At 35.5% G+C, this 24,331-nt stretch overlaps 1 protein-coding gene across 2 annotated transcripts in view; it reads left to right on the top strand.

Annotated features, from left to right (window-relative positions):
- The window catches only part of ACAD11 (acyl-CoA dehydrogenase family member 11), a 103,946-nt gene that overhangs the window by 33,032 nt on the left and 46,583 nt on the right, over nt 1–24,331 (top strand). For both annotated transcript variants that reach the window (XM_036851125.1, XM_036851126.1), the window contains 7 exons: nt 8,078–8,219; nt 8,807–8,928; nt 10,808–10,914; nt 12,554–12,680; nt 18,127–18,204; nt 18,840–18,978; nt 23,205–23,312. In XM_036851125.1, coding sequence (XP_036707020.1) covers nt 8,078–8,219; nt 8,807–8,928; nt 10,808–10,914; nt 12,554–12,680; nt 18,127–18,204; nt 18,840–18,978; nt 23,205–23,312 — 823 coding nt within the window. The remainder of the gene's footprint in view (nt 1–8,077; nt 8,220–8,806; nt 8,929–10,807; nt 10,915–12,553; nt 12,681–18,126; nt 18,205–18,839; nt 18,979–23,204; nt 23,313–24,331) is intronic.

The raw sequence follows: 24,331 nt of genomic DNA, 5'->3' as shown, positions 1-24,331 counted from the left end.
ATTTGGTTTGCTAGTATTTGGTTGAGGATTTTTGCATCTATGTTCATCAGTGATATTGGCCTGTAACTTTCTTTTTTTGTCATATCTTTTTCTGGTTTTGATATCAGGGTGATGCTTGCCTCATAGAATGGGTTCAGAAGTGTTACTTCCTCTGCAGTTTTTTGGAATAGTTTAAAAAGGATAGGCATTAACTCTTCTGTAAATGTTTGGTAGAATTTACCCATGAAGCCATCTGGTCCTGGACTTCTGTTTTTTGGGAGTTTTTAAATTACTGATTCAATTTCATTACTGGTAATTGATCTGTTCATATTTTCTATTTCTTCCTGGTTCAGTCTGGGAAGATTGTGCCTTTCTAAAAATTTGTCTGTTTCTTCGAGGTTGTTGATTTCATTGGCATATAGTTGTTCATTGTAGTCTCTCATGATTCTTTATATTTCTGTGATGTCAGTTGTAACTTCTTTTTCATTTCTGATTTTATTGATTTGATACCTCTCCCTTTTTTTCTTGATAAGTCTGACTAAAGGTTTATCAGTGTTGCTTATCTTCATAGAGAACCAGCTTTTAGTTTCATTTATCTTTTCTATTGATTTTTTTAGTCTCTATTTCATTTATTTCTGCTCTGATCTTTACGATTTCTTTTCTCCTACTGACTTTGGGTTTTGTTTGTTCTTCTTTTTCTAGTTCCTTTAGGTGTAAGTTTAAGTTGTTTATTTGAGATTTTTCTTTTTTCTGAGGTAAGCTTGTATCACTATAAGCTTCCCTCTTAGAACTGCTTTTGCTGCATCTCATAAATTTTGGATCATCATGTTTTCATTTTCATTTGTCTTTAGGTAAGTTTTTATTTCCTTGTTGACTTCCTCAGTGTTCCATTTGTTGTTTAGTAACATATTGTTTAGCATCTTGTGTTTTTTGCAGTTTTTTTCTAGTACTTGATTTCTAGTCTCTTAGCGTTGTGGTTGGAAAAGATGCTTCATATGATTTCAGTTTTCTTAAATTTACTGAGGATTGTTTTGTGGTCTAGCATGTGATCTATCCTGGAGAATGGTCCATGTGCACTTGAAAAGAATGTGTATTCCGCTGCTTTCAGATAGAATATTCTATATATATCAACTAAGTCCATCTGTTCTAATGTGTCATTTAAGGCTTATTGATTTTCTGTCTGGGTGATCTGTCCATTAATGTAAGTGGGGTGTTAAAGTCCCCCACTAGTATTATGTTACTGTCGATATCTCCGTTTATGTCTGCTAATATTTGCTTTATGTATTTAGGTGCTCCTATGTTGGGTGCATATGTATTTACAATTGTTATATATTCTTCTTGGATTGATCCCTTGATCATTATGTGTAGTGTCTTTGTCTCTTGTAACAGTCTTTATTTTAAAGTCTATTTTGTCTGATATAACTTTTACTACCCCAGCTTTCTTTTGATTTCCATTTACATAGAATACCTTTTTCCATCCTCTCACTTTCAGTCTTTGTGTGTCTTTAGATCTCAAGTGAGCTTCTTGTAGGCAGCATCTATACAGGTCTTGTTTTTGTATCCATTCAGCCACTCTGTGTCTTTTGACTGGAGCATTTATTTCACTTACATTTGAGGTAATTACTGATATGTAAGTTCTTATTGCCATTTTGTTAATTGTTTTAGAATTGTTTTGTGGGTCTTTTTTTTCCCCTTTCTTATTCTTTTGTTCTCTTGTCATGTGATGTGATGAGTATCTTTAGAGTTATGTTTGGATTCCTTTTTCTTTTTTGTATGTATATCTATTATAGATTTTTGGTTTGTGGTTATGATGAGGTAGGTGGGTATACATACATATATATATATATATATGATTGTTCTAAGTTGCTGACTGCTTAATTTCAAATGCATTTTAACAACCCTGCATTTGTACTCTCTTCCTCTCATGATTACTGTTTTTGATATCATATTTTACATCTAATTGGTTGTGTATTCCTTACCTGCTTATTGTGGATATTAATGATTTTACTACTTTTGTCTTTTAATCTTCCTACTAGCTTTGTACATGGATAATTTCCCACCTTTACTTATGTTTGCCTTTACCAATGAACTTTTTCATTTCATAATTTTCTTGTGTCTAGTTGTGGCCTTTTCTTTTTTGCTTAGAGAAGTTTCTTTAACATTTCTTGTAAACCTAGTTTGGTGATGCTGAACTCTTTTAGCTTTTGTCTGTCTGTAAAACTTTTGATCTCTTCATCAAATCTGAATAAGAGCCTTGCTGGGTAGAGTATTCCTGGTTGTAGGGTTTCCCTTTCATCACTTTATTCTTTTTTTTTTAATTTATTTCTTTAATTTATTTATTTTTAGCTGTGTTGGGTTTTCTTTGCTGTGCACTGGCTTTCTCTAGTTGTGGCGAGTGGAAGCTACTCTTTGTAGTGATGTGTGGGCTTCTCATTTTGGTGGCTTCTCTTGTTGCAGAGCACGGGCTCTAGGCACGTGGGCTTCAGTAGTTGTGGCGTGTGGGCTCAGTAGTTGTGGCTCGCAGGCTCTAGAGTGCAGGCTCAGTAGCTGTGGTGCACAGGCTTAGTTGCTTCATGGCATGTGGGATCTTCCCGGACCAGGGCTTGAACCTCTGTCCCCTGCATTGGCAGGTGGATTCTTAACTACTGCACCACTAGGGAAGCTCCCCTTTCACCACTTTAAAGGTATTGTACCACTCCCTTCTGGCCTGTAGAGTTTCTGCTGAAAAGTCAGCTGATAACCTTATGGGAGTTCCCTTATATGTTATTTTTTGCTTTTCCCTTGTTGCTTTTAATAGTCTCTCTTTATCTTTGCTTTTTGCCATTTTAATTAAAATGTGTCTTGGCATGTTCCTCTTGGGGTTAATCCTTTATGGGACTCTACACTTATGGGACTTGGATGTCTATTGCCTTTCCCAGGTTAGGGAAGTTTTTAGCTATTATGTCTTCAAATATGTTCTCATCCCCTTTCTCTCTCTCTTCTCCTTGTAGGACCTCTATAATGCAAATGTTATTGTGCTTGATGTTGTCCCAGAGGTCTCTTAAACTGTCCTCATTTCTTTTCATTATTTTTTCTTTTTTCTGTTCCACATCAGTGATTTGCACTACTCTGTCTTCCAGCTCACTGATCCATTCCTCTGTATCATTTAGTCTACCGTTGATTACTTCTAGTATATTTTTTCATGTCATTTATTGTATTCTTCATCTCTGTTTAGTTGTTCTGCATATTTTTTGACTCTTTGTTAAGAACTTCTAACTTCTCGCTCTGTGTATCCATTCTTCTCCTCGGTTTTTTCATCATCTTTACCATCACTACCCTGAACTCTTTCTTAAGTAGGTTTCCTGTCTCCACTTCACTTAGTTCTTTTTCTGGGGTTTTGTCTTATTTCTTCATCTGGAGCATGTTCCTCTGTCACCTCATTTTACCTAAGTTGCTGTTTGTATTTTTATGTATCTGCTAAGTTAGTTACATTTCCCGACCTTGGAGAAGTGACCTTCTGTAGCAGATGTCCTATGCATCCCAGCAGTGCACTTCTTTCTCATCTCCCAAGCTATATGCTCTAGGGGTTCCCCCTATGAGGGCTACCTGGGACCTTCTCTTGTGGGCAGCTGAATATGTGGGCAGTCTGGTAGGTTTGGTTAGCCCCCAGTCTGGTTGGTTGCTACGCTCTGCCTTATGTGGAGGCTGCCGGCTGCTGGTTGGCGGGGCTGGGTCACAAGGCCGCTGACTGAAGAACTAGCCCAGGGGGGCCCCAGGGCTAGTGCTGGCTCACTGGTTGGCAGAGTCAGGGTCCAGAAGACTCCAGGGTTGTTGCCCACCTTCCTGGTGGGTGAAGCCAGGTCCTGGGGTTATTTCCAGACTACTGGAAGGCAGAGGAGGTCCTGGAGTCAGTTGCAGGGTCCAAGGATTCCAGAGATGGTATCAGATTGCTGCTGGTGGGGGGTGGGTTTCTGACACAGGGTCGGGGGTGTCCAGAAGCTTGAATTAGCCTGCTAGTGAACAGGGCTGGGGCCAAGCTTGTCCCAGGGCAGGGTCTCTGGCCTGTTGGTAGATGGGCTGGGTCTGCAGGCTGCCAGATTGTGGTTTTCTTCCATCTGGTCCCTGCCCACTGGTGGCTGGAGTTAGGTCCTGGGCCCTCTGGTAGGCAGGGCCATGTCCAGAGGCAGCTGTGGGCTTAAGGGGTCTTAAGGCAGCCTGTCTGCTGATGGGTGGGGCTGTGTCCTTGCCCAGTGGGTTGCTTGGCTTGAGGCGCCCCAGCACTGGCGACTACAGGCTGTTGGGCCAGGGCAGGGCTGGGTCCTGGGGGTAATAAGCCAGAGGGAGGATTCCACAATGGTGCCTGCAAACACCAATGTCCACATGGTAGAAGGAGCTCCCAAGAATGGCTGCCACCAGTGTCTGTGGCCCCAAGGTGAGCTGCAGTTGCCTCCTGCCTCTCTGGGAGACTCTCCAAGACCAACAGGTAGGTCTGTCCCAGGCTTCTATCAAGTTATGGCTTTTATTTTGGGTCCTGGAGTGTGTGAGATTTTTTGTGCACTGTTTAAGAGTGAAGTCTCTGTTTTCCCCAATCCTCTGGGACTCCCATAATTAAGCACCACTAGCCTTCAAAGCCAAATACACTGGGGGCTCATCTTCCTGATGCAGGACCCCCAGAATGGGGAGCCCAACGTGGGGCTCAGACCTCTCACTCCTGTGGGAAAACCTCTGCAGTGTAATTATTCACCAGTTTGTGGGTCATCCAACTGGGGTTATGGGACTTGACTATATTGTGAGTCCACCTGTCCTACCCACCCCATTGTGGTTCCTTCTTTATGTTTTTAGTTGTAGAAGATCTTTTCTGGTAGGTTCTGGTCTTTTTCATTGATGGTTGTTCTGCTCATAGTTGACTGATCTCTTGACTGATCTCTCCATGAAAATTGTCACTCTTGAGCAGCTGGGTTTTTTTGCTTTGTTTTGAAGTACAGTTGATTTGTAATATAATGTTAGTTTCAGTTTCAGATGTAAAGCATTGTCATTCAGTGTTTTTGCAGATTATACTCCATTATAGGTTATTATAAGATAATGAGTATAATTCCCTGTGCAATACAATATATCCTTGATGCTTATCTGTTTTGTATATAGTAGTTTGTATCTGTTAATCCCATACCCCTAATTTGTCCCTCTCCCCTCCCCTTTCACCTTTGTAACCACAAGTTTGTTTTCTATATCTGTGAGTCTGTTTCTGTTTTGCCTATGCATTCATTTGTATTATATTTTAGATTCCACATGTAAATGATATCATACAGTATTTGTCTTTCTCTGTCTGACTTATTTCACTAAGCATAATATTCTCTAGGTCCATCCATGTTGCTGCAAATGGCAATATTTCATTCTTTATTATGGCTGAGTAATATTCCATTGTGTATATTACCACATCCTCTTAACCCAATCATCTGTTGATGGGCACTTGGAAGCAACCCAAGTGCAGCTGGTTTGTTTTTAATCTACATGCACTATAAACATTGTGACTGATTATGCTTCATACTTTATTTTGTCCATAGAAAACTCAGAGCAAATTCTGCTGTCAACACTAAAAACTATATATCAATATGACCTGTGACATTTAATTTTGTGTAATAACCTACTCTTAGCTTTATCACTTTATTAAAAATTATTATCTTTTTTCCTACCTCCTTCATCTATTGTCAGTCCTACTGTATTGCATGTGTTTCTTTTGTTTTGAAAAGGTAATATACATACATATTAATAAAATTCAAGGGACTTCCCTGGTGGAGCAGTGGTTAAGATTCCGCCTGCCAATGCAGGGGACACAGGTTCGATCCCTGGTCCAGGAAGATCCCACGTGCTGTGGAGCAACTAAGCCTGTGCACCACAACTACTGAGTCTGTGCTCTAGAGCCCGCGAGCCACAACTACTGAGCCTCTGCACCACAACTACTAAAACCCGTGTGCTGTAGGGCCTGCATGCCACAGCTACTGAAACCTGTGTGCCTAGAGCCCGTGCTCCACAACAAGAGAATACACTGCGATGAGAAGCCCGCACACCACAGTGAAGAGTAGCCCCCGCTCACCGCAACTAGAGAAAGGCCGCGTGCAGCAATGAAGACCCAACACAGCCAAAAATAAATTAAAAATTAAAAAAAAAATTCAATATGGCAAAAAGCATACCTAGAAAATAAAACTCAATGTAGAAGATAATCAACAAAATGAAAAGCTTCAGTTGTGCTGAGGTTTCAGAAAAACTCTCAGAAATCATTTTAAGTTCTTTTGCAGCTAAATGAATTAGTAAATGTTCACCTCATCCACTAGAAGTTATGCTGTGCTTTTTATAGCTCTGTACACAAACAGGAATAGACAGGATTCTAATAAACCATTGCTAATTAATTTATACTAATTGATGATTTGATGAACCATCAGTTTTTCTCACTGGCTATTGTTTTATAGCTTTTTGGGTAATTACTTTTAAAATGTTTCAAATTTCTTGAAACTTAACTCCGGGGAAAATTCCCAATTTTCAATTAAAAAAAGGTAAACATTTATAGCATAATTAAGTATATCATCTTCTTTTCTTTGGACATCAAGAGCACAGAAACAAACAGAATGGTATAGAGAAAAATGCGTCCAATCCTTTTTTTAAGCAAATTTAACAAATCTAGCTAACATGGTAACATAATTCAATATAACCACAACCATAAAAAGTCTTATGAAGTCAAACCATAGAGGAAGCAGTGATCAATTTTTCCCATAGTCATAGTGGTAAGTTTTTTATTGCCTGCTATATGCCAGGCTCTGTACTTATTCATTGAATAAATACATTTTGGCCACCTACTGTATGTCAGGTACTTCGCAGCTAGACACTGGTAAACAAAATAGACATGTTACCTGCTCTTATTTCATCTTCACACTAACTCTATGCAAGAGGTGTATGTTATGGCTGCAAAAATTGAGAATCAGAAAGGTTAACTAGCTTGTCCAGAATTACACAGCCAGTAAATGGTGGAGCTAGGACTTGAATACAGGTCTGTGATTCCAAAGACCACATTTTTCCTTAAAGCTACAATAATGTGTTCAAGTGTGTGAGAGAAGCAAGGGAGTGCAAGCACACACAAAGTTACATAAAGGCATGAAACCCAGTAACTTGCATTGCCTAAGTGAGCTTTGCTGTTTTATCTGGCTTAGATAACCTTGTCTAGATTATTGCTGCAGCCTCCTCATTGCCTCCCCTACAGTCTATTCAAAATATAGCAGCAAGAGTGACCTTAAAATACAAATCCTATCATGTCACTCCTCCCATAAAGAACCCTCCAATGGAGTGTCTCCTCCCATATCCCATCCCCCCTGCCTCAGTCCCATGAAGTAACCATAGCCATTGCTATCAGTTTGGTGTATATTCTTCCAACTTTGCATATTCATTTGTACCCTTTTTATTTAAACAAATAGGATCATACTATGCATATTATTTTACAAATTGCCTTTTCCCCTTGTATTTGCAGTTGAATGTCCTGTGTTCTTAACATAAAGCTATATAGTCCCTTGACACATATTGTTACAAAATAGAATGAGGAAAACTTTCTGTGTTATTGGTTCCAAATTACACAACTCTTTTATCATGTTGCTATATAATGGTGGATTTTGCATTCATAAAACAAACAGCATCTTTTATAACAATTATAGTTTTATATCTACAGCATGAAATAACTTACTTTAAAAAATTACTATTGTCATAGGAGTGTAATATTTGTTATGTTGTAAGATTCATTACCAGAGCATAGATTCTTAAATTATAAGTAATTGTTAGAATTTCTTCTTTACTATAGTTACTCCCAGTTGAAACTTTTCAACTGCTTTTGCCTCCGTTCATTAGTAGACATGTTAAGGCTGTGTAAAGTAAAATGCAGAGCTGTTGGCCAGTAATGGAACCAGGGGACTTGGCTCTATTTGATAAATGAAATGTGCCACTGTGGGTAAAGACTGCAAACTACAGCCTCACATTTGCTTTTGATGGAAAATATGATTTTCAATATATTCTATTTCATTCATCTCCTTATTTTAGTTGTTTTGGATTTAATATATTAAAACCTTTTTATTTTTAATTACAGTCTCGAGTTGTAGCTGTACTAGATTGGGAGCTTTCAACCATTGGTCATCCTCTGTCAGACTTGGCTCATCTCTCTGTGTTCTACTTTTGGCCAAGGACCATTCCATTGTTAAGTCAAAGTCCTCATTTGCAAGAAAACATAGGTATGAAAACATAATGTTGCCTAAATTGCTATTAATATAAAATTATATTTATTTTTCTTCATAATTAAAAAAAGGATTATATTACAATCTTAGATAAATAGCTTTTGTTTCTTGAAATGTTTTTAAATCATTTTATTCTATCGATTTTTTTGAATATATCATTCCACTTCTAGTAATTTGTTACAAAATATAATCATTTGTATATAATGTTCTTTTGGAAATCAACATTTAGAGCATGTTTTGTTTTATGGGTTATAATTATATGGATCATAATGTTTTAATTATAATATATTTTATTATTATACATAATTAATAATATAAATAATAATATAATATATTATTTATATTATAGAATATAATTTATACTATAATATAAGTAATAATATATTATTATAAGATATTATATCATATTATAATTAATATTTTAATTATAATATTATATAGATTATAATGTTTTGTTATATGGATTAATGTTTTGTTATATGGATTAATTTTATATTCAGTTTTATATTTATATGCAATATGACATTTTAAAATATTCACCATGACATTCTTATTAAAGTTTATAGTATGTACTGTTTTTATAGGGATACCATCAATGGAAGAACTGATTTCAATATATTGCCGCTGCAGAGGAATTAATTCTAATCTTCCTAACTGGAATTTCTTTCTTGCCCTTTCATATTTTAAAATTGCTGGAATAGCACAGGTAATTAATTTTTTAACATGTGTTTCACCATTACTTATTGATGTACTGTTGACAATATTTTTGGTCTTTGGGGCTTTTATATTCCTTTTTTTGTTTTTTTGTTTTTCTTTTTGGCCACATCATGTCTCTGCTTGTGGGATCTTAGTTCCCCTACCAAGGATTGAACCCAGGCCCCCGACACTGAAAACACAGAGTCCTAACCACTGGACCACCAGGGTATTCCCTTATATTCTTATCTTTAGATCAATTTAGTTTCCATAATAACAAATACCAGACATGGATAAAACATAAATCCAGAGTTTACAGAAGAGGAATTTGGCAAGGGAAAAAGTTGAGTAGCAAAATGTGGTATCACTTTTTGGTATAATAAACCAAAAAGACGGAAGAAGGGAGAGAGAAAGACATAATGACAAAAAGAGAAAAAGCATTTGAGAATTGGTTATTTCCTGAATATCCAATATAAGAAAGAGTTAAACTCCTTATATGATATCTGATTCAGATTATAAAACCCTATTAATCAGGGCTGATGAGGAGGAAGGAATTATCATTGTATTTCCCAAAGCCAGCACAGTACCTAACATACAGAAGCCTCTTAATTATGTTTTTGAGTGAGCAGATAAGCTAAATTGTCCATTTTCCATTTTCTAATAATGTGATAGTTATGTGATAAATTTTGAGAGAAAACTGAACATAAATTCAGTTTTTTAAATTTACAGTTTAGACAAATGCATTCTTCATTATACTAACTCAGCTCCCTTATACTTTGAGTCTTAGTTTATTTAAGAAATTGAGATGCTTCATCTCTGGCAAGGGGTTAGGGCTTGGAGGAAGAACAAGTAAATAAGAGATTTTAGAAACAAAAAAGAATGGGAAAAGAAGGATTAACGAAAATTATGGTTATTTTTCCCTGTCCTCAGAGTTCATGCTGTCCTCCAATAACTGAAATGTCTAGGAAATAGTTGTCTTACATCTCATCCTGTAGTTTAGAATCATATTAATCATATTAATCATGTTGATTGGATGCATTTCTCAAAATAGGTTTATGGTATGTTTCTATATCTGTCAATTTCCAAAGTGAGATAACAGACAGGCTTTGAATTTAAAATGTATTTTCATTTCAAATAAAAGCTTGACATGGTTTATGATTGAAATTAATATGTATGTCATAAACTATGTAGTTAATAGCCTTAGAGATGATCATAAACATTCCATTCTAACTAGAAATGTGAAATTGGAAATGACGGAAAGACTGCTACAGTGTTTTATTGTACAAAGAATTATATAAAGAAATAAACTAATGAAATTCAGTTGATTGTGTTTGGGACAGGGAACAGGAGAGTATATTATGTTGGAAACACAGAACATGGAGAATTAAGAAAGAAAAACAGATGAGCATTCAACTAACACTGTTCAAAAGAGAATAGTTTCACCTAAATTAGGGGTCCAAAAAATGAGATAAAGTATTCTTAGAAGTCTCCCATTGCCTTCTCTTTGGTTTTATAGTTTTTAATTTTATTTTGGTTTCTTTAGATTTTTTTTTTTTCTCCACTGTGAAGGGAGAGCAATGATCTTTAGAGGTGGTATAACTTGCCAATTTGGTATCTTTAGTAATTGCTAAACTCATTTTAAAGTTTGGTTTGTTTTCCAGTTATAATTCTGTTATGATGAGAGTATGTTAACTAAATAATACAAGTGTAATTCTTTAATTTGGAGTGGTATAATTATTCCTGCATGTAAATTAATAGAACTGATAGTCTGATTTATATCTTAGTACCTTGTAAGTTTAGTGATTCATGTAGCCGGGAAACTGTGGAAAGACTGGATAGTTGAAGAATAGTTTTCCATGAATTTTAATCACTTTGTATTAATTTACTTATAGGGAGTATATAGTAGATATCTTCTGGGAAATAATGCATCTGAAAGTAGCTTTCAGTTTGCCAATATTGTGCAACCTCTGGCAGAAACTGGATTACAACTCTCAAAAAGGTAAGCAAAATATAGATTCTGTGGCTAACTCAAATTAGAGCCTTTATTAGGTATGTGAAGGTCATAAACTTTAAGGGGATAGGGATTGTTTTTATTGCTTACAACACCAGAATTGCTGCTGCCAATCATGGTAAATTTTTTTTAGTAAATCTCTTTTATGCTTGAAAATAAATTGACCTTAGATTTAAAGAAAATACCCATTTAATGATTTAAAGGGGTTTTTTTTTGCCAATTTGAATGTATAAACCTTTAAGATATTGATAAAATTCTCAAATGTTTCCTTCTAATGTTTAAGTTACTTACATATACCTGTTTAAAGTTATGTATTATATAAGATGATTTATTAAGTTTAGAAATGTTGCTCTCTTCCACCATGACATTGCATGAAACTGTATTCAGACATTTCATAAGAGTATTTGAAATTCATATCTCCATTAGTGGAGCACTTTTTTTTAATGGGATTTATTTATTTATTTATTTATGGCTGTGTTGGGTTTTCATTTACTGTGCGAGGGCTTTCTCTAGTTGCGGCAAGTGGGGGCCACTCTTCATCGCAGTGCGCGGGCCTCTCACTATCGCGGCCTCTCCTGTTGCGGAGCACAGGCTCCAGACGCGCAGGCTCAGCAATTGTGGCTCACGGGCCTAGTTGCTCCGCGGCATGTGGGATCCTCCCAGACCAGGGCTCGAACCCATGTCCCCTGCATTGGCAGGCAGACTCTCAACCACTGCGCCACCAGGGAAGCCATAGTGGAGCACTTTTGAACATCTAATACACTTTTTCCAAACACACTCCCATCTAACAGGTGTGATGGAGGGGAGAAATAAATTAGGGGGTTGAGATTAACATATGCACACTACTATATATAAAATAGATAATGATAGTCAACAAGGACCTACCATATAACACAGGGAACTCTACTCAATACTCTGTAATAACCTATATGGGAAAAGAATCTGAAAAAGAATAGCTATATGTATATGTATAACTGAATCACTTTGCTGTATACCTGAAACATTGTAAATGTTGTAAATCAACTGTCCTCCAATATAAAGCAAAATTTAAAACAAACAAACCAAAAAAACAGTGTGATATATAGCACTTACTGAATGCACAGATGATGCTGTCCCTGGAAATTCTGCCCAAGCCACAAGTATCCATGGCATATCATTAGGACAGTTGTGTTTTACAGTTCATCTCATACATGAATATTTGTTATCTCCACAACATAACAAATGATGATACTGCTCTTCATAATGATCTTTAAAGGTCTTGTTTATAATGATATCCAGCAGTTGTATTTGTGAGGCATATACTAAGAGTAATTATTAAATTTATATTCAATTTCTTTGCCTTCTTGTTTAGAGATTCTGATATGTGGCTTCAATAAAGATTTTAAACTCCCACTGATTGAGGTCATGCCAGGCTTAAGTTTTCTCCAAAAAGTGCTTTAAGCACTAAAGTTTAATGTTCAAAATAAAGTGATTCTGCATTCCTTCCATAACATGAAAGACAAAAAACTCCAAAATATGGAAACTTCTTCTGAGAGATGTTTTTGGGAAACTGGGGGAAGACTTTACATTCTATTCAGAAATCTATAATAATGGTTTTGCACATCTTTGTAACTTTTTTTTTATAAAGAACTTTCAGTACTGCACTTCCACAGACTGATACTACCAGACAATTGTTTGTACAGACTAGGACAGGCCAGGAAGTTCTTACTAGGGTGAAGCAGTTCATGAAACAACACATCCTCCCAGCTGAAAAGGTAAGTATTCTATAAACAAACAGAATGTATTTGTGCTCCAAGACTATTGATGAATTACTTCTGTTATCTCTGCTTCTAGGAGTACCGTGGTATCATTTCTTTGCAGTCAATCCTTACCTAGATGCCCCTCCTCACCTTAGCACTGAACTGCTACAGAACCTGATCCTGAGAAATTCCAAGCTTCTAAAATATGCCAAGGGAATGCCACAGATAAATCTGTGGAGTTAAAATTAAGTCAGAGGGAATTAGCAGTTTACAAAGTTGAGATCTTCAAATATTTTAGAGTAAAATGCTACTTTGGGGGTCTTTTCTTAAGGCAGTGACTTTCAGCCTTTTTTTTTTTCTTTAATGGGCCCCTTTGAAAATTGAGAACTGTAGGCTAAACAAGAGAGGCATACCCAGAAAATTTTGTATATCATTTCAAGCTGTTCACAGATATTACCATCACTTCCCCCACAAGCTACTATTTTAAGGTGTTAAGTTTCAGTAAATTCACTGAGAGTAGGCAAGTTATGTGACACATTCATTCATTCAGTTAACAAATAATTATTAGGTACCTAGTAATGGGTTAGGCCATTGAAAGTAAAAAGAAGACCAAGAAGACAGGGCTTATGCTTCTACAGAGCTTATACTTTAGCATGAAAGAAAGACATTAAGTAAGAGATGATAAATGCTGTGAAGAAAAGATAAAAATTATTATAAAAATTTATATATATAAAATATACTATGTATAAAATAGATAATCAACAAGGACCTACTGTATAGCACATGGTACTCTACTCAGTACTCTGTAATAACCAATATGGGAAAGGAATCTGAAAAAGAATATACATATGTATAACTGAATCACTTTGCTGTATACCTGAAGCTGCCACAACATTGTAAATCAACTATACTCCAGTATAAAATTAAAATATTTTTAAAAAATAAAATTCTGAACTCTTGGGTGTTAAAAAGAAAATGCAACACTTTGAGTTCAAGATGGCAGACTGAAATCAGCATTTACCTCCCCTCACACAAATAAAATCCTCTTGAATTAACAATAAAGAAATTTTAAAAAAATGGAATTGGTAAAGGCACAAAAACAGGAGAAGTACACATCACAGGACTAAAGGTTTTGAAAAGAGAATGGAAGAGGATTTGGGAAGCAGAGTGGATCATACCAAAGAATAAACCTTAACACATCTCAGAAGAATTTCGAAGTAAGAGAGGACTGTAACTCAGGTGGTAACGATTTTTTTTTTAAACAATGGAATCCCCTATGATTGCCTGTTGTGGAGAGCAAGAGTGAGAAGAGGAAGAGAAATCAAGATGTTTGATTAAGAATTAACCTGTAATAGGTGGGCTGCTTGAGTTGGTTTCTAACACTCCTGGGTAGCAATGGTGTTTGCCCCAGACAAAAAGCTGCCAGAGTACTCTAAAAACGCATATGATGTGTTTCAAAGAAGCCAGGGTTTCGAATGACGGTTAGTGCTCCTCCATTTTTTTTTTTTTTTCCCAATGGCGGGTTTGGTGTAGACCCCAGCTTTCCTATCAGCCTTCCTGATTTATTCAAAGGAGACTCAAATTGGGAGAGGAAACCAAGTAGCCATGTTCTTTCATTCATAAATGTAAATGAACGATCCAGGGAAGCATGTAGCACAGAAGAGGTGTTACAAATTGGGTTGTGATACATCTGCTGAACCTCATATCATGCAGCTACTAAAATATTTACAAAGAATTTGCAATAAAGGAAAATGTTTTATGATAAATTTAAAAAGCACTCTAGTTTTAAAGGAAAGATTATCAACATTTTGTGTGGCAAGGAAAGCCATAATCATTTTGTGTCTGCAGATCTTTCAAATCTGGAATATATCTACATTTAATAATGTGAGCTTTTTCTTTCTTTAAAAACTTGTACTAACATCCGTAAAAACATTTTATCCTGTAGAATGATTCTGTACTGTACTAATCCCGGTTTATGAACATACACATTTGAAAAGTAATTAGCTTTTTCAAAATAGAAGGGGGGAAAGCCTATAAAATTCTATCCAATATGATTATAACTACATTTATAAAAACTAAAACAGTCATATTTAGAAAATAAGATTGTATCATATGATACACTAACATCTTGATAGTACATATCTTTAGCTAGTAAGACTCTTGATGACTTTTTCTTAATACTTTACATATTTTTCCAATTTTCTATAATGGGAAAAAATAAGATCCGTTTATGCTATTCTAATGACCTTTTGAAACTCCTTGGATATCATAAAGTAAGAACATCAGAACCCATCATCCATTTAAATGTTAAAAGGCAATTCTTCCTGGGGGGAGGAGGGGAAATTGGTTGAAGGTAGTCAAAAGGTGTAAACTTTCAGTTATAACATAGCTAACTAGGGATGTAATATACAACATGATAAATATAATTAACATTGCTGTATGTTATATATGAAATATGAGTTCTCATCACAAGAAAAAAATTTTTTCTATTTCTTTAATTTTGTATCTATATGAGATGATGTGTGTTCACTAAACTTATTGTGATAATCATTTCATGATGTATGTAAGTCAAATTATTATGCCATATACCTTAAACACATACAGTGCTATATGTCAATTATATCTTAATAAAATTGGAAGAAAAAAAGAAATTAAAAAAAAGGGCAATTCTTGCTATTTAAAATGGAGTCCTAATAAAATAGCATGTAAAACAGGAACTAGCAACATGACATATTTGAGAACACACTTTTAACATAATGATAACATTAGTCATATTTTCCTACTGAGTTTAATAATATACTAGGGAGGAACTGTTGCTTCTTTTTTTCTAACGGACTTAAGTTTAAAGTAAAAAACATATTATATTGCAAAATTATTTGTAGGCTCAGATTTAAGATTCTGAACCAACATAATACAAAGCAGTACCTCAATCAGTGAATGAGAAAGTTAGATGTTAAAGGTGATATTTGGGGAGAATTGATCAGGCACCAAGCATATTTTCTGCTTTCTTTTTTCATCAGTAAACTCTTTTTCATACTTAAAGAATTAAAGAAAGCTTCTTTGTAATGAGATACTTTATTTTAATTCTGACTTCTACCATACCACAAATAGATTTTGCAAATCTCCAAATCGATAGACTTTAGAACAGGAAGTATTAAATAATACAAATTTTTAAATAATTATATAAATGGCATAATTTAATTTCTCAGAACTGTAGTGTCATAGAGAGGTAGTCACAGATGGGGAATTTGTACATGTATTACATAACATATATCTTATCAAACACAATTGCATTGACTATTTCCATAGTAATGTGAGGGATGGAAATAATAAACAACACTAAACAGGAAATCTTCCAACTTAACTGACTTCCTGACAGAATGACAAGTGCTATTCATCCTGGTGCCTGTGAAAGAGCCATCCTTTGTCTTCTTGAAGTTTTAACTAAATATAACTGTATTCTAGACTAGCCATGCTTCAATAAAAGGAACATTTTAACACATTACTTATATGACTGTAAATTGGTGGAACAATTTTAGAAAATAATTTTGTAATTTGGAGTTTTGGCCAATGTTCATAGCCTTTAATTCAGTAATTCTACTAGCCTATGTGTAGAAAATAAGTACAGAGATGCTTTAATAGCAAAATATTGGAGAAGGCCCTTATAGTCCAATATTTTAGTTCATCTTGATTTAGTTGCACAAATTAGAGATTATTGTTATTGTTTTTTATGTGGCTAGTTTTTAAATATCCATTTACCCATGTATTTATCACCTTATTTACTATTCCTTCTTACAAGTCAGATGTTTCTTCTTGGATCAAGTTCCTTTAATGAGAATCTCCTAATAAACTTTTACCTTTTTTTTTTTCCTTTTATTTTCCTTTTTTTGCCTGAGAAAAGGGAAGTAATGATTCTCTCTGTATCACCATATCTTTTAACCACTCATATTTTCCTTCTATTGAATTTCTGTGCTTCATTCAAGAAAGGAATAATTTCTTCAGATCCTTCTTTCAATTTATTATTATTATTTTTTGGCTGCATCTAATCTACTTTTCAACCTTGCATAGAGCAGTGGGTCTCATTATTTGGATTGTGTCAGAATTGCCTAGAGAGCTAGTTAAGATTACAGAAGTAGGGATACAGAAGTAGACTCACTGAAGTAGGATAGGGCCTGTGTTCTTGTGTTTTACCAAGTGATTCTGATGTCACCAAAGTTTGAGAACCACTGCCATTGAATTTTTAAGTTTAATTACTATGGTTTTTCTTTGCTTCAAGTTGCATTCAGTTCTTTTTCAAATTTATCTGGCCAAGTTTGATAGTCCTTTGTCATCCTTTTAATTCCTTCCTTTATTCTTGAAATCTACTGGACACAAATACTTTATATTCTGTGTTTGATCTTTATTCTATCTGTGGCCTTTGCAGGTGTGATTCTGTTTTGTTGAACTATTGTTTTTGTTAATTCTTGCTAATGGTGACTTGTTACCTTGAGTGTTTAGTATTTTTTCATTCTGAACTCATGTTCTTTGGAACGGAATTTTCTCTGCAGGGATTAGTTAAGGCTTTTTATAAAAGCTCTTTTCCTCCAGAGTGAATTTGCTTTTGCTTCTGCCAGGTGCTTTCAAGCATTGTCACCAGGAACACTGTAAACTTAATTTTTGACTCAAAATTTTAGGGCCCCATAGGTCTGTGAATTAAGATCTCAAACTTGGCTGAAGACAGGCTCAGGTTAGAAATGTTTCTTTTTTCTGTTCCATCCTGTGAATGGCCTTTATTCCCTTGGTCTACCACTGAGGGGTGGGTTTTTGGTTTTGTTTTCTATTTTTTTCCAGTTAGGTTTTGCTGATCAGGCATCCTGGCTTTGGTGGAGGGAAGTGGTGATCTCTGATCCTCCCTCTTGCCTTGTTTGGGGCATTTGGTTTCACCTCCTGACCCCTGCCTATGTGGCCCACTGCAAACTAGGGCCCAGGCGAACATAGATCAGCCTACATCCCCCAGACGAAGTTGGTTCCAGTGCTCACTCACACCTGAAGAGTCAGGCTTTTGTATTCCTGGCCTCTGAGGAATTTCCTTATTTTCTTTCCAGCACAGCTATGTATTATTACTACATGTATTTTTTAAAATTATTTTTAATATTTTACCCAGCATTTTTAGTTGTATTATCCTGGGAGGGGATTCTATGACCATCTAGTATGCCATATTGCTGAAAATGGAACACTCAAATCTTGGTACAGTATTTTGAAAGTTAATCCTCTAATATAGAGGCAGCATAATTTTGTGAGGAGCAAACATCTAGAATTTTTTATACTTCTGTGTCTGGTTTTAGAAAGAAATTTTACTGATTCAGTAGCAGCTGAAAAAGCTTCTTCACCTAAACATGTTTACTTTGGATATTAGCAGTTTATGGCATTATTTACTTTTCTAACTTTAACTAATGAACTTTTTTTCCTTTTATACTTTAAGGAGGTAATTGAGTTCTATGTTCAAAATGAAAATTCAGTAGACAAGTGGAAAAAACCTTTAGTGATTGATAAACTCAAGGTAAGAAAAATAAGAGAATCTTAAAAGTGGAAAATTTATATACAGGCATTTTTTGAGACCTTAGTTTGTTGTTGCTTCTGTTGTTATATATGTAGAGGATAATTGTATCAATTATAACTTTTTAAAAAGAAAGTTAAAAATAGAATCTGTAATATACAAATTAGGTTACGTAGTGTGTGTGTATGGTATGTGATGAAGACAGCCTCTTAACAGCTGTTCAAATTAAAAATACAATCAACACTACTCATTTGAGACTGAAGTTGAGGCAGGGTATTCTTCCCACATGGGCTTAATCCAAATTTCATGTTTTCAAATTTTAACACATGTTAGGAATTGAAATGGACAAAATAGTATATTTGGCATAATTATGCTCAGATGTAGGAGATTTTATAATCGCTGTGATTCAATAAGAAGTACTCAAGTAAGCAAATTTAGTTTTTCAGCCAAATCTAAGGAAGCTTAACTGTTAAGAAATTGTTGATTTATAGTGAATTAATAACTACTTGCATTGTAAGATACAATGAAATAAATAATTTCATAAGTTCAAAAAGCGTAAATACCAGTATCTTTTAAAAACAAATAATTTTAGGTCATGATAAATTATGATAACTCTGGCATATTCATCACCTTGACAGGAAATGGCCAAAGCAGAAGGCCTCTGGAACTTGTTTTTGCCAGCTGTAAGCGGTCTCAGCCAAGTAGACTATGCCTTGATTGCTGAAGAAACAGGAAAATGCTTTTTTGCTCCAGATGCCTTTAACTGCCAAGCACCAGGTTACTACATTATTTAAAAACAGAACTTTTCTCAGATATTTTGAGCAGTGTTTAAAATTTCTCTATTTTTTGACAAGGAAGTTTTTCTACACAAAGTCATTGATCTATAAATTTGTCTATAATTTTACTTTCAGTTACTTTTATTTAAATATTTTTAAAAATGGACCTAAAGTTCTCATTGGATTATTCTTTTATTAAACATCATTACATTAAGAGTATTAGTGAATAGAAGTCACCACCAAAGGGATTGGCCATATAAGGTTTCCAGTTTTCTAACTGGGTATTAAACATATCTATGGTTAGTTAGAATGGATAGAGTTTTAAATCTTTTGGTTAGTCTCACTATCTCTCCATTTACTCACCAATTATTTGTCAATTGCCTACTATATGCCAAGCAGTATTTTAGGAACTATCATGAAATAAAATACACAAAGATTCCTGCCTCATGGAGCTGGCATTCTAATAGACAGAGACAAAAATAAACAATAGCTAGATTAAATAAGTAATTATATAGTAAGTTTGAAGATGAAAAGTGCTTTGGGGAAAAAAACTAGCAAGGTAGGGGAGCTCTGGAATGCTGAGGGACAGGTAATGTGTATAACAATTTAAGATGAAAGGCTCAGAATAGGCCTTATTAAGAAAATGACATTCAGTAAAGACTTAAAGAAGGTGAGAGAGTTAATCATGCTGAGATCTGGGGGAAGAGTTTTCATAGCATAGAGAACATAAAATGCAAAGGCCCTAAAGCAAGAGTGTGATTGGTGTATTTCAAGAATAGCCAAGGAGGTCAGTGTGGCTGGGAAAGAATAGCAAAAGATATCAGAGAGGAAAGAGCCTTGTATGTTGGGACTTATAGGGCAGGTGAGTGCTTATACTTTCAGTGAAATGGGGATTTGAGCAGAGGAGTGACAAGATGTCACTTCAGTTTTAAAAGGATCCCTTTGGCTGCTATGTTGAGAATTAACAAAAGGAGAGAAGGAAGTAAGCAGGGAGTCTTGTTGTGATGGTCTTGGTGAGAGATGATGGGAATTTATTCAAGGGAGTAGCAGTGGAAAGAGTGAGAAGTGGAAAGATTCTAAATATATTTTGAGGGCAGAGCCAAGAGGATTTCCTGATTGGTTATGAAGTATTAATGGGGGAGTCAAGGATGCCTTCAAGGACTTTGGCATGAAAAATTGGAAGGATGTGGGAGGGAGGCCAACTTTTCTTTAAAAAGGTAATATGGAAGGAATAAACCAGGAATGTAGTCTTCAGAAGGTGTTTTCAAACTCAATTTGCAGAAGGAACCCCCTAAGAAGCTTTTAAAAAATCCGGATTCACAGGCTTCATCCCTGGAGATTCTGACTCAGTAGGTCTAGGGTAGACCCTTGATATGTCTTTTGTCTTTTTTCCCCCAAGTTGCTGTGGTTATTTTTGATGCTTCCAGTCAAGGACTGGCATTTGATTTGTAGTAGAAGGATAATTGTATAATATCCTATAGTGTCCCTGCACAAGTTAGGCCTCAGTTTTGCCTTTTGTGCTTATTGTATGGCCCTGGTACTGAAGCCTCCCAAAAAGAGTTAGTGAAGTGGGGAAGTGCCCAAAAGAGGTATGTTGGATGTCAGAGAAAACACAATCTAGTTGCTTCTCGAAGTGTTTCCACACTGGACTTTGACTCTCATTTCTTAGGAATTATTAAGATAGTCCATAAACCTCTGATAATGGTTGAACTTGTCCCAGATATGGTTTTCTCTCTTCAGAACACTGATTTGTCTATTTACTGCTGACTACATTTTAATCCAATAATGAGGCTACTGTAAAAGTAAATAAATCTATTCACAGAGTTTCTATAGATTTGATCTCTTTATGTGTAGCTATTATATCATGCTACATAGGTAGCATAATTTTGTGGAAAGAGAACTGGTAGTCTTTTGTTTAAAACTTTTTTTATTGCCACTCATAGTAAGAAATATATTTTATATTGTGACCCAATATGTAGCGTATGAAGCTCTATGTGTGTGTTCATGGATGGATAGATTTATGGAAATGAGGAGGGGAGAGACATATATTACTGAAAAAAGACTTCATGAAACAAGTTTCCCTTACTACATGAATTCATATATTTTCCACTGAGTCTAGTCTAATGTATTCTATTTTGATCTATTTTCATTTCTCAGAGAATGCTAGTCATATTCCATTGAATTAATTTTATGACACACTAATGGGTCATAATATGAAAAATAATGCTATAGAAGGCATCCATTGCAGATGCAGCTCTGCCGCTATTTTTCCATTTGACCTATGAACTTTTCACTAGGTGGTCATAGACTTTTTTCTAGTATTAAAATTTCACTAATCTATCGGTTGTAATATGATACCACCAAACTGCTGAAATTTTAAAATTCGCAAGAGAAATACATTTTCTTTGACCAAAGTATGATAAGCAACTGTCCTCAGCAAACAAGATGTGTAAAACCATAGGTAGAAACCTAGGCATTTTCTCTTTGTAGTGGAGATATCTTCATGAAGGCCTTTGGGCTATTGTGTTTTAGAGCATTGTGTTTTGCTTTATACAAAGCAGATAAAGAAGGGAATATAATTGATGTCGATTAAATACTTAAGAGTTTTCTTAAGTGTATATGAGATGAATTTCTACTCAAGATACCCAAATTATTTCCCAAATAGTTATAAAATATTATGGTACACATACGTAGTCTTCTGATTTGCCTTTTGTTTTGGTTTGGTTTGGTTTCTTTGCCCATCAATAAGTCATACAATATTGTATATTGGAATGTTGAAAATAGTCATTTTAATTCTAAAGCCGTTACTAGAAAATTTGGGGACCTTTAGGCTAATTTGGGGGAAATTTTTTCTTTTTGTACAAGTAATTTATCTAGGCTTTTTTTTTTTTTTTTTAACGAACCTATAAATGGTAACTTTGGTTTGTCAGATTCTCAGAATAAACTAATTTTTGGAAAGTTTTTATTCAATATTTACCTCATTCGAACTACAAGAAACACTGGATTTAAAACAAGCAAAGAAAACAATGAACTTCATTAATTATAATTCAAGACTCATTTTCTCCCTCAGTTGAAAAGAATTTTAAGCTTGTGTTAATCTACTAGGAATTGTGTGCATTTTAATATAACTTCGGCCCTGTTAGGAGTGCCTGAACAGAGTACAAACATGTTTTGAGAGACTTAACTTAGACTTAGCTCAATTTTCATAGGCATTTCAATAGCTGTCCTTAATATCATTGTAAGAGACGATATTGAAAAATTCTTCCTCAAAATCTTATAAGTAATCAGCATTCAAGAGAAAGGTTTTAGAGAGTATTTTTAGAAATTTGATGGGAATGAAAATCAGAGAAAGGCATCTAGAGCATTTTGCTCCACAGCAGACATGAAGCATTCTTTTTCACCTGAGAGTGATACTGCAGTGTATCATGTATTGCACAATGCCCTCTGAGGGCTGGAGAGGGTCTTTGAAGTTATCTATTGTCATTTTCTATCCAGGGCAGGGATTCCATGTTTAGCATCCTTGAGATATTACCTAGTACTTTTCTAGGTGGTATGGGATCACAAAAGTAAGAGCAGTGTTAGCAGTAAAAAGACAATAATTACTATGTGAGGTCAAAGGAAGGAGATATTTCTGATTGGGTAGCTGGAGAGTCTTCACATTGGAGATGGCTCAGAAGCAGAAGTTTACTTAGGAGTGACAGGTAGAATTTCACCGGAGAGAAGGCCTGGCCCAAGCAAACAGGTGGAAGTTAAAAAGCACAGGGTGTGTTTGAGGAACAGGAGTCTCAGTAATAAGTAATGTTAATTGTTCTCTAAAAGCATTGCAGTCACTCCAAGCAGAGTATATTTGCAAGATAGCAGGCAAAGGTTAGACCAGTAAATTATTTTCCTCAGTCCTAATTGAGTTAAAACTCATTAGAGCCATGCTTCATTGGGATGAAGTAGACAAGTGTCTGTGATTCAGAACAAGTTGAATAAATAGGCACCAAATGCCATGTACTTGTAACTACTTATGGCATACCTTCCTTGTAAATTGTATTTACTATTATGTTTAGTCTACGGCCATGCGACACTGAATGCACCCAATCTCGTCTGTTATGTTTCAAAATATATTTGTTAGTAAATATTTGCTCTAAAAAGATTCATGTCTGTTATCTATATAAAGTTTGGATTTCACATTGATAAATTTTTAAATGCAAAACAAGTGCTTTTCCTTATTACGTGTAGACACAGGGAACATGGAGGTGCTTCACCTATATGGAAGTGAGAAACAGAAGCAGCAGTGGCTTGAGCCTCTTCTTCAAGGGAGCATTGCCTCTTGCTTCTGTATGACAGGTAAGAGCAAATCAGTCACATTCTCCCATTGTGCAGCCACTTTTCCCGGTTATTATGGAGGAACTGAAGAAATGTGGGATGTGGCTCTGTGTTTCAGGCAAATTTGCCTGTGACCAGAAATGTCAACATATTTGTTGTGAGCCCAATTTTAATTTTTGGCATTTTTAAATGTGCGGAATAAAATTGTCCTCCCCTTTGGGAGGACACCAGATGATGTTTTCTGGTAGCCTGCTTTAGGCATTAGCAGCAGAGTAAACTTAGTTTTATAACCTTTTGACTTGCATCTAAAATTGCCACCTGTGGGTGTTTAAGATCTTTTTTACCCTAGTGTATGAAATATTGACCTTTGTGATAATTTTATATTGACACTTAAAAACTACTCAACTCGGGCTTCCCTGGTGGTGCAGTGGTTGAGAATCCGCCTGCCAATATAGGGGACTCGGGTTCGAGCCCTGGCCTGGGAAGATCCCACATGCCGCAGAGCAACTGGGCCCGTGAGCCACAATTACTGAGCCTGCGCGTCTGGAGCCTGTGCTCCGCAACAAGAGAGGCCGCGATAGTGAGAGGTCCGCGCACCGCGATGAAGAGTGGCCCCCGCTCGCCGCAACTAGAGAAAGCCCTGGCACAGAAACGAAGACCCAACACAGCCAAAAATAAATAAATTAAAAAAAAAAAAAAAAAAAACTACTCAACTCTGCCATAAACCCAGAAAAATAGAACTTTCACCAGTGTTGGTCATATAGCTCAAATTATAATCATGTGGGGTAATTAAACTAGGAGCATGTTAATAAAAATGGGTTTTGGTACATTTGTACATAGGAAACAGTAATTAAGAACTCTTCAAAGGACAAAATCATTGTTTCATATTTGAGTTTAAAATTAAACTCAATTTCATCTGGCCATAATTTGGGGCAGATTTTATTGTCCTTCTATAACATTGCATACACTTATAATAGCAAAACTGACCTCCATTTAAACCAGTAAGAGGCATTTATTGAGCACCTGCTGTATGCTGTGTT

Source organism: Balaenoptera musculus, chromosome 4 (genome assembly GCF_009873245.2).
Source record: "Balaenoptera musculus isolate JJ_BM4_2016_0621 chromosome 4, mBalMus1.pri.v3, whole genome shotgun sequence".
In the NCBI taxonomy this organism is placed as follows: Eukaryota; Metazoa; Chordata; class Mammalia; order Artiodactyla; family Balaenopteridae; genus Balaenoptera; species Balaenoptera musculus.
The sequence above is the reverse complement of the archived record's forward strand: the minus strand, read 5'-3'. Positions and strand labels throughout refer to the sequence as shown.